The 11664-nt window shown below is 34.2% G+C and overlaps 1 protein-coding gene across 1 annotated transcript; it reads right to left on the reverse strand.

The window, feature by feature from the left end:
* Window positions 1–4305: 4305 nt before the first annotated feature.
* LOC128181047 (tripartite motif-containing protein 2-like) lies at window positions 4306–7776 on the reverse strand. Its single transcript, XM_052849302.1, has 2 exons — window positions 7713–7776; window positions 4306–5225 (listed from the first exon to the last, which is right to left on the reverse strand). Exon 2 carries the CDS (start codon window positions 5188–5190, stop codon window positions 4342–4344), a length of 849 nt encoding a protein of 282 aa, XP_052705262.1. The 5' UTR covers window positions 5191–5225; window positions 7713–7776; the 3' UTR covers window positions 4306–4341.
* Window positions 7777–11664: the final 3888 nt, after the last annotated feature.

The raw sequence follows: 11664 nt of genomic DNA on the forward strand, positions 1-11664 counted from the left end.
TCAATTTACAATAAAATGTATCATTTAATTCATAATTATATATCTAACACAATAAACAAAATGTTTCTTTCAAATAAAAATTACTGCGATTTATACGTTGAATTATATTGAAATCAATGTTAAATGCAAAATTTATATTTTTGGAATCATTTTTAAATAGAATGGAAAGAGGGGTCTGTAGTGTATGGTCCCTTGTCAAATAATAAGGATACTAAACATGACATCAACACCCCTGCGAATGTGTTCGGAATGTTTTCTTTATCGTTGCTAAGTATGTAATAAATCCAGAGGTGCTCGAATGAAAGTTCACGAGACTTCACCGAGATTTTTTTTAAGTTCCTGGGAAATTTCGAGCGGAAGTATAAGTGCTCGGATAAAATTCTCAAAATACGTGAGTACTGGTCGTTTTTCATATCATATCCTTCTTTGATTTATGTTAAAACATTAAAATCTTTTAGGATGTACATTGTATGTCTTATTTTACCACCTAGCGGTTATTTATTCTAAACGATAATATTCAGAACAGAATTATCGTTCATGTGAAACCACGTGTAGAGTGGTTAGAAATATAAACATTGGGTTGCTTTATAAAATCATAGCCATGTTTGACGCTTGTGGTGTGCAATACCATTTTTTAAAAAAAATAATGGATGACTGATTTGCACAAAAACTTACTATATCGAGCCATTTTCAAGGAACATTCTGCATAAAATAGAAAAGTCTGTTTCACTATTGATGCTATTACTGGGTCAGGCGCGGATCGAAAATTAATCCTCAGAGAGGATCTCTACTAAGCGTGTTAATTGTTGCAACAGCAGACGAAAACTATTTGTTGTATTGTTACATTTATTTCCAGAACACATTTTTTTCACCAATTAATGAAGTTAAAGTTTAAAATCAATAGACCTGTAGATTTTATATTTGACTACAAGTACCTAGAATCTATGAAATAGACAATAACACGAGGCACGATTTTTACTGCAAAACTGAAAGGGTCAAACAAAAGCACGTGGTCTAAAATTTAAATGACAATAACATTCGCAGGGGTGATCAAGTGACTACAGTGGGACTCGTATCATTGAATTTTGGGCTACTGGCCGAATACACTTGACCACTGAGCCATGAACTTACCTTTTCTCATACAACCCACCAGCTTGTACTCGTATGCGAGAAATTTTCGCAGTGTTCGCGAGAGCCTCATTGTCGCGAATATTTCTCGCTCCGGACCAATATTCACCATATGGTAGTAATAAAACATGTGCAAACCAGTTTATTGCAGGTTCATCAGGAAATAAAGTCGTCGCAAATAATTGTTGGTTCACAGGAATATTTGCATACATGAAAATCATTTTGAAAATAAAAAGCTACAAACTTTAAAGAGAAGTTGTCTGGTGTTCTGAATCCTGATAAAGTTAATACATTATTCTATGTGTTAGGTATTTCTATTGATCATACTATCATTAAAATACAATACAATGAACAGTTTTAACATGTAGAAGATAATAACAATCAAAGAAGTACTATTAAACTCAAATTGTTTTCACTTATGTATCGAGACATCTTTTGTTTCGAAGTACTAAATCTTGAGTTAACAGATTTTCTCTTAATGAAAATTATGTTAATAGTAGAAAATTTTAATTATATAATTTTAAGAAACGACGAACAAATCCATTGTTTCGATACAAGCACACATAATTTTAAATCTATTACTAAAACTTTTATTTGATTGATACCTGAGAAAAGTCGAATAGATTACAGTTTTATTACGGAAAACTTCTTACTCTCTATCCACTCATCATTACTTAGAAATAGTACGCAAGTAACCAAAAAAGAATGAGCAATCACATGGCAATGGAAATAAGTTTTATTCCTAAATAAAAATAAAAGAGGGTCAGGGTGCTAAAAAATAATTTATTATATAGAAAAGATAAAAACCCATTAAAGAATTATTAAAGAAGTAATAAGTCTCAATAAGATAAAGTGCCCTTATGAATGATGGGAAATTGTGAAATATATCATTAAAAATTTCTCAAATAATACCTCAATACAAAAAAAACAGCTACTTAAAAAAAACAAATAAGGATGGGGAAAGAAAAATTAGACACATTAAAGAGTGTCATTCTTATGAAATACATAACACATAAAAAAAAAAACTTGAAAAAGAACTTGATGAAATATATGATAAGTAATCAAAATAGGCTTATATTACAAATAAAACATGATGAAGAATTAACAAGTAAAATTATAGCAACGTCGACGACAAAATAATGTTAAAGAAAACAATTGAAGACGGAAACAAATTTGTTTATAGCAATAAAGAAATATTAGGAGCGCTGTGTAAATTTTTTGAAAATCTTTATACATCCCAATAACCACTAAACCAAGAAATTTCAACATATACAAATGTAACTAAAATCAAATAAAAACTTAATGATGATGAAAAAACTACTTATATAATAAACACCTTTTAAAAGAATGCGAAAGTGCAATTAAAATAAAAATAAAAATCACCAGGATTAGATGGACATACATGTATCTATTTATCTCAGGACATAGTAAAATAGTAACAAATGACAATGCACCGTTTATAAATATAAAAAGCAAGTATGTTATTCTAAAAGGTGATACAATATTTCCTATGGGAACTTAAAATCCTCAGTTTTATATGTCTTTTGTCGTAAATTTTCCAGAACAATATTGAGGTAAAATTGTTGATACTCCTACCGGTAAGCATTTTATGTCTTCATATATTTCATAAGATAAGATCACAAAAAATGCATGATAAGCAAATTGCTGAATTAAATCATAATATACATCATTTCACAATATTTTGAGTAATAATCTCTCTGTGAGTAAATTGAATCCAAATGTAAAAATGCCACGTGAAAACAGTGGAGAGAAAAAAATGTTAAACACTTATCATACGATTGTGGTGACTCTTTATTCATATGGCAACGATTCAGATCTGTTGTCGGTTATGTTTTTAGTTGGAAACACATTGGCATAAGCTTTTATGATAACTCAGATTTTGATAAGTGGATGAATGCACTTATTTTATATACTGCAATGAAAATTTATAGATACAAAATGAAATGTAGTTTAACAAATTCAAAATCAGATAGGGAAACTTTATAAAACTTTGTACAATAATCTTTGAAAACTTATCAACTTATTGCAGAAAAATCGCATAACTGAATTCAAATTAATCTTATTTATTGAAAATAAAACTAAATTACATTCCTATGTACAACACAATATTCTTTGAATGATGCACAAATTTGCAATATATAATGTATACACAGTTTGTTTCTATAACAAAGATACAGTAGCTTTTTATCTGTAAACGTCATATTTACACAGAATCTATTTCAATGTATTATACACACTACTTACAGCCTACTCCGGATATATTGAAATTCATGGGACCATGCAAATTATTTCAATATATCCATATTTCAATATAAGCGAAACTGACTGACGTGAAGCCGCCATTTTTGAAAATTCAATCCTGATGTAAGCATAGAAAACCAAACCCGAACAAATTATTTATCTATTACAATGAACAGATTATATGGAGTATTAGTCCTTGAAAGTTTGATTAAAATTATATCCGAAAAATTTGTAAGTTTCATTTTGTTACTATCTTAAACCTCATCATAATCTCCGATCACATTCTTTAACGTTTTAGAGGAAAATCACCAGACTCAAACGTTTCAAATACTGCTGAACGCTTCTTGTATACCATCGTAAGTGTACACGCGATAATCTCAAAATCCCTAGCTATGTCGAATTTAGGCTTTGTCCTTTCATCAATAGCCATAACTAGTTTGTATTTAACATCCGGAGATAAGGTATTTCTTTTCCGTGGGGTTTCCATATTACGTCTAGCCTCAATACATCCGTATTCGTAAAAACAAAAAATTCAACAGTGAATACATTTTACTTTTTAATAGAGGTATAAAAACACACATGATGAGAACTTTATTCTCACCTTTGTATATCAACCGGTCAGTCTGGCATAATTACTGTCACCAACCGTTTAAGAACTGTTTCATCATCTATCCTATCTCTATAAAGCCGCCAGGGAGTACTTCAATATAACCGCTATAAAAACAACTAATTATCACCTTTGGGGACCGATCAGTGGCTTCAATATAAGCGGTATTTCAAAATAGCCGATTTCATTATATCCGTTGAATCAATGCAAAGAATATGAGAGGCAAAAACTGGGGATTTATTTCTATTTCAAAATAAGCGGAATTTCAAAATAAGCGATTTCAATATAAGTGGGGTAAGCTGTATATGTTTGTGTATAATCGTTTATACTCATGTACAGTTTACTCACATATAATACTGGATTTTCTTCACTTTTCCTGTGTTCCACTCAGCCACAAAGAGGTTGTCTCTGGTGTCCACACATAAACAAAATGGAATCTGTAAATCACAGTTGTTAATGTAGCGGAGAAACTGTCCGTCCTGATCCAGGATGTGGATACAATTGTTGTCATCGTCTGCTGTCAGGATCCGAACCTGGCTGTCTGTTGCGATGCCAGCTGGAGCAAATGATCCTGTGGTAGTAGAGGGAGGACCAATGTAGGTAAACCGGAATTCCCCGGCCTGATTGACCACCACTACTGCACGGGCTCCACGGTCTGACACACAGATATCTAGGTTTCTGTTCTCACAGATGTATTTATTTTTTAATAATACATCCGATGAATAGAGAGGTTGACCATTGTCAGCGTACTGAATACTTTGTTTCACTGTGAACCCAGAGTAACGAACAACTTTTGTTTGTTTAGCAGCAGCATCATCATCACTGTCCATGACAACCAGGAGGTCATCAGAGGAGGTACTACAGACACCGCTAGGTCTCCACCCCTGTATTCTGATTACTGTCTGTATCTGTGAATTATCCCCGATATTCACAGTTCTTTCATATTCATCAGTATAAACTAGATCCCCACTCCTTGTCACTGCTATATCCCGTGGGTGCTTCCCTGACTTGGTTTGAACTGACTCCACTAGACCCCCCTGCAGATTGTAGAGTCTCACTGTGTTGTCAGCACCACGTGTCCACAGTTTTTCATCACTCACACATGACATACTGCCTAATCCTCCAAACTTCGTGTTTATCTCTGAGATGATCCGTGGTACATCAATGAGTGGTCTGTCAGTTGGAGAATCCATTATGTAGCCACGTTCTTCTCTTTTGATAGATGGGACTGAAAGAGAACCAATCTGTAGATAAAGATGGTCTTTGTTTATCTTCTGAGGAATAAAACTTAGTAAGGAAACTGTGAACTTAAGAGGCAATGTTTTGAATTCAGTGGTTTGAACATATTTTATTGTATATATAATATACAAAGGGTTCGAACACAAGTTCTTGCAACTTACTATGTTCTCACCCATTCAGTATTCAGTATTCCTTGGAGTTCAGTAATTTCTTCAAATCAGCAATGCTTTGCTAAATAAAATATTTTAAAAAAAAACGCGTAACAATTTATGCACTGCTGGCAAAGCCACAGAAGCTTGAGAACAGAGCCGAACACCACCCCCCCCCCCAACCCCCCACCCCAAGGAAAATGTATGTACATTATTCCGAGGAAAGTTTATGAAAGAAAACAACGATCATAGTGTGCTAAACATTTGTTCATGATATAATGCTTCAAAATTTGGGCACAGGGACGGATTTACGAATATTGAAGCGAATAGAAATGCAAATAATTTTTTCACTGGTTCACACTCTGTTAATTAACCTTTAGTGGTTATAATTAAATTGAGCTAATGTGAATCCCCTGAAGATATTTGTGCAGGCTAGATAATGTTGAAAAGCGTATTTTAGCATGCTGAATTATAGCAGGGTCAGCCTTGCACTTCATAAAGTCTGCATTGATGACGTTAAACATCTTTATACTGCGTCATAAATGATATTTTATAGTGTTAGTAATTGCCACGTTTACAATTACTCCTTTCAGGTGTGCGATATATCCACGCAAATGAAATAGTGTCCGCCATTCTTAATATTACCAAACAAAATTAAGGAGGTATGGGACACTTGTGAATATTAATGTGAATAAAATTAAGTATAATCAAAATACTCTGAAATGTGTTAAGGATTTCATGTACAGAAAAAAACACTAATAAGAACGAAAAACTACTTATTGTACATTGTAGCCCTTCCATAATGTATGACCTACTTTTTATGCCAGTGACCCCAGAATGTTTTTTTGAAAAAATTGTCAAAAGTGTCCACCCATTCCAAAGTTTTCTTTATTTTGTAATTATTAGAAATAATAAAAAAAAGTTTTTGATTAAAAAATAATAAAATACGAATAGCTGCACAAATTTTACAATTCATTTAATCGCTTTAATCTCATATTTTAAGTTTGGTTTAGACCTTATTTCCTTTATACACGAGATAATACAACCATAAAATATTAAATTACATTATAAAACACATAGAAACTTTAATTTTGTAAATATATTGCTACAGAAAGTTATTAAGACAAATTAAGGTATCCCACTCCTCAATGTTGTTGTATCAAGATTTTCTTGAGAAGTATATCATTGAAATTTGTAGACAAAACATACTTAAAAAATACAAAGATAATGGGGGGTCAGTATCCATCCCTCTGAGTTATGGCCTATTTAATTTGATCTTTTCGCACCTAAAATGCATATAATTTAAAACGTTATTCTAAGCAACTTTTTTTCTTCTACACTGCTTTTCAAAATATTTTTCTTTTTCCAGATATAAATGATGAAGGCTTCCGTCTCCCGGTCTCTTGAAACCTGTTATTACGTAACATATGATTTTGCTATAAAACTATATCGATGAACAGCTATGCAATGAACATTTTGCAACTATAATAAATAACATATTTTTGCCAAGAAAGAATTATAAAGTAAATTGATTTTAGGGCTCTGTTGGCCCCTACTTTGAAGGGCCAGCCATTTTCTTGATATCAAATGAAAAGGCTGATAAATAAAAACAAATTCAATTCAACAAGTGTTATATTTTTTGTTGACCGTTTAAAAGATATCTGTATAACAGTGTTTTAGCGGCTGATCCTTTAAACTCCCTACTGGGGCCATAGACCAATAGTTCTAACTTAAAGATGGAATATTGTTTAGAACATTATTTGAAGCAACTTTTGTTCTACGTTGCTTTTAAAAACTTTTCTACTGTTCCATATGATAGGGATCAAAGTTTTAGGCTTCTTACCTCCCCCCCCCCCCCGTTAACCCTTAATTAAGTAAAATATGATATAAGTATGGATTGCATAGTTCAACAGGTGTACAATGAACATTTTTGTTTCTATAACGAATAACAAATTATTGCTCAGTAAACAGTTATAATAAAAATACTTCAGAGATCTCTAGACCTATTTTTTCATGTCATCATTACAAATTCATAAAGTACTGTAATCAATAAAATCAGAAAAATAGAATTGACCAACATCGTGTTCATGACCCGTTAATTACCAATATCTATCTTACTGTAAACTGTTCAACAAATCAGGGATTGTGCTTGACCAATTAATCTGCATTCGTTTGAGATAAATTCGATACTACTTAATAGATTACATTTAAAGTTTAAATCATAATGAGTATTTGTTTATTCATTGGCTTTAATCAAATCTTAATTGTGAAGATAAATTTTTTCATCTATGTATGTGTTCATTTCATGTTCAAATCATACTACTTACATTTTAAAAAACAGCTAAGCTTCCTCTTCACCACTGCAAACAAATTATTGAATAATAGAAATGCGGTTCCGCATATGAACCTTGCAGTTTTATACATGCACAAGGCATGTTTCATTCAATAAGGCAACAGGTGTAAATACAGCATATCAAAAAGAATGATAAGAGGGTGTTCTATCAGTGGTGCAAAATTTCTGTAAAAATCAATTGTGTTTTTATAAAGATCTCATGTATCAATGCGTGTACACCGTCATCATTGAAACATATTGGATTTTTTTATATGTCTCCACAGACAAACAGCGCCGAATATCAAGCTGAATTACTTTTGGTTTACATAACATTTTATTTTTAAGGATATGTTTACTAGTAAAAACACTTGAAAAATGCCTGAAACGATAAACAAAGATACGTACGATGCTTAGTGAAGGAAAGATAATGGATTCGACAGAATAGTATAGATTTAGTTAAAACATGACAATTTCGATTCGTAGTAATCCGAAGAAGTTGGATTCATAAAAAGATTGTTTCATAACAACGAACTAAAAAAACAGCTTACAAAGTGTTTGCGAAATGCACAAAGAATGAATCCTCTAAACGCCCCCCCCCCCCTCAACAATGTGCGACATATTCAAATTAAAGATGTTCTCTATAACAGCGAGCGCAGTTCGCCGGCGCGCAGCGCCGGCGAGCGAAGCGAGCTCTAAGAACCAGTGTGCGCGGGAAAAAGAACGAGCTAAACCTACACTTCATCAAACAAAATTTTTTGTCTACGTCCCATAATGCTCTCTAATGTTTTCACCCGTGGTGCTATGCCAAAAATGGCTGACTTTTAACTCGTAATTTACGGTGACTTAAAGTTTGAAGACACGTTTTGAGTACCGCATATGATTTGGCGAGACTCAATAGATTTGTTACATGCTTCCATACCTTTGTATTGAGTCGAAAAACGTAAACAAAGACTAACAAAGTCATGGATGACGTCACAGTGCACTCGCGCTATATTTCCCGCGATAAATTTAGAGGTGGATCAAACATCTGTAATGAGTGTACTGGCTATTTCAGTATAGACTGAGATACCTGCCTCATTGACATATGATTTGTTTTTAATCTTTTTTTAATACAGAGATTTTATATATATATAAATATATACTAGCAAGAGCCATACTTTACTGTCATATCGATCCATTTTTAAGCTAATTGTGCATGCATGTACAGTAGGCAGGTAAGTAAATAAGTAGGGAGGAAATAAACAATAGAACATTTTGAACTAAATAAAAAGGAATAAAATGAAAAAATAAACAGGTAAAAAAAACTATGTAAGATATTGCATATAGTCAGACTATTAATTTAAAAGTGGGAAATTACACACCTACAAACAGGTACCGGTCTCTCTCTCTCTCTCTCTCTCTCTCTCTCTCTCTCTCTCTCTCTCTCTCTCTCTCTCTCTCTCTCTCCTCTGGGTAGGGGGTTGCGCTGTATGTATCATAACAATTAAAAGTAGTACCTTTGGCATACTTATTGTAAAGCAATACTCTCTCAAAAAGTCTTTGACGTTCGTTGAAACCTAAATAAAACTACGTTACACTGGCGTCGGAAGCAAATTGAAAGTGGGGGGGGGGGGGGCTAGACTAATCCTCAGAAATATTGAGAAAAAAGTAATTCCCAAAATCATGGAAATCCTAATCGGGGGGGGGGGGGGGTGTACCTATACTTCCAAAAGAAATCCCCCCCCCCAAAAAAAAATCATGAAATTCCAAATCCGTGGGGGGGGGGGGGGGGGGGGGGGCTAGTATGCTTCTGAATCCAACCTCTCAATCTTTCAAGATAAATTTAGGAACAATAATCTGTCCTGCGAGAAAAAGTGGGGGGGGGGGCTGAACCCTCTATCATGCTATGTTTCTAATGGTTAGGTATAACTTTGCAAAAAAAGTGGGGGGGGGGGGGGGGGCTAAGCCCCCCTAGCCCCCCCCCCCCCCCCGGTTCCGACGCCTATGCGTTCTAAGTTGACAATGATGCAAGGTATGTGTAATTCTTACTGCGCTCGCCAGAACGGTAGCACCGTAAAACATATTTTTAGCTTATTCTTTCCTTTCAACTTTGAGGCTATTTTTTTTTTTCAATTTCAATTTTTACTTTCTTACGAAGTAATTAGGCATTGCAATAATTAATATAGCAGGGATACGTTATTTACACCCATTCCTCAGAGATGAAAAATGACAATAACAAACCGTCAACCATCTCAAAAATCCATAAAACGAAATACAAATTCAAAGTAAAGCAACACGGACCTCCAAAAAAATAGAGGTAGGATCAGGTGCCTAGGAGGAGTGAGCATCCTCTGCTGACCGGTCACACCCGCCGTGTGCTCTTTGTCGTAATCCGGGGAAAAACCGGAGAAGTGCGTAGACAATTAGGTGATTAATTATGGTCTACAATAAGTATGAAAAACGTCAGTCAGCATGCGATCCAGTGGAAGATTGTATTTGCTGACAAGGTCGTTGTATCGACCATAGAACTAACGAAAAGATGACTAAGGCAACGCCTCATTTTGGGAACCGTTTGTTTTTTTAAGCGCATTTTAAATGTTTCAAGTTGTGTGATACATTCACAATATAAGCAATCATATGCGCCATCGCGACAAAACATCATATCACATTATGTCTCATTAAAATGCTTATATTTCTGGGGTACAATTTGATGCATCGGGCACGAAAGACACTATCAAATATTGGATGTCAAGTATCAAATCGAGTACAATATAATCATTGACACATGCCTCTTCAGGCAAACTTCAATGATTTACTAAGATAATGTTTAATGCAATAGCATACATCTTCATTTATAAATAAGAAATATTGTGGCTGGTTATACGATTACAATATGTGTGTTAATATGTGAATTATTTATCAAAACAAAAGTAATGTGAGATCTGTGCTTAAGAATGCAAATGGAGAAATTGGAATTCCAATGCCGTTGACAGTTTTTGTGAATTCGTATAAACTAGGAGTTGCGAGAACACTTATCGATGCAAAGAATACAGAATTGTACATTCGTCTCTATAATCCAGGAGATCGTGAAATTACTGTACCGAGAAATACTGAAATTGCATTGTTTGTGCCAGTGACATATGTGAGTCAACCATTTTGTGACAAAGGTGATGTTGTAGCAGCAATTAACAAGAGAGATACTCAAGAACTACCAGAGTATTTGAAACCAGTCTATGAAAATGGGACTGTGAATTTAAATTCCCAGGAGTCTGAAAAGTTTAAGGAATTTTTCTATGAAAAGAGAAATGTGTTTGCTGACCCAGATGGAGTTTTGCAAAGAACTAGTGTTGGTGAGCATAGGATTAAGTTGAGTGATGGAATGCCGTTCAAGGAGGCGCCGCGGAGAGTTCCGCTATTTAAGAGAGAGATTCTAGATCAAGAAATAGGGAAACTACTTGATCAGGGAATAATTGAGAAATCCAGCAGTCCATGGTCGTCGCAACTTGTTCTTGTACCAAATGATAAAAGTTGGCGAGTGTGCGTGGATTATCGTAGACTGAATGCAAAGACGATAAAGGATGCATATCCGATTCCTAGGATAGATGATAACCTGGATGCGTTGGCTGGATCAGTTTGGTTTTCGTCATTGGATTTGAATATGGCGTATCACCAAGTGCCTATGTCAAATGAAGACAAGGAGAAAACTGCCTTTGCTACACCAAGAGGAGGGTTATACCAATACAATGTTATGCCCTTTGGATTATGTAATGCTCCAGCGACTTTTCAGAGAATTATTGAGAGAACATTAAGTGGACTACAGTGGAATGTGGCTGTACTTTATCTAGATGATATAATTGTGTATGGGAAGAGTTTTGATGAGCATTTGGAGAATTTGAAGAAGGTGTTAGATAGACTGGATGGAGCTAATTTGAGGCTTAAGGCAAAGAAATGTTCATTTTTTAAGAAAG

The sequence above is a fragment of the Crassostrea angulata genome, chromosome 4 (genome assembly GCF_025612915.1).
Source record: "Crassostrea angulata isolate pt1a10 chromosome 4, ASM2561291v2, whole genome shotgun sequence".
NCBI lineage: Eukaryota > Metazoa > Mollusca > Bivalvia > Ostreida > Ostreidae > Magallana > Magallana angulata.

Excerpts from the sequence above, each read along its gene's own strand:
- LOC128181047 (XM_052849302.1), bottom strand. The coding sequence starts at position 5,190 with ATGGATTCTCCAACTGACAGACCACTCATTGATGTACCACGGATCATC.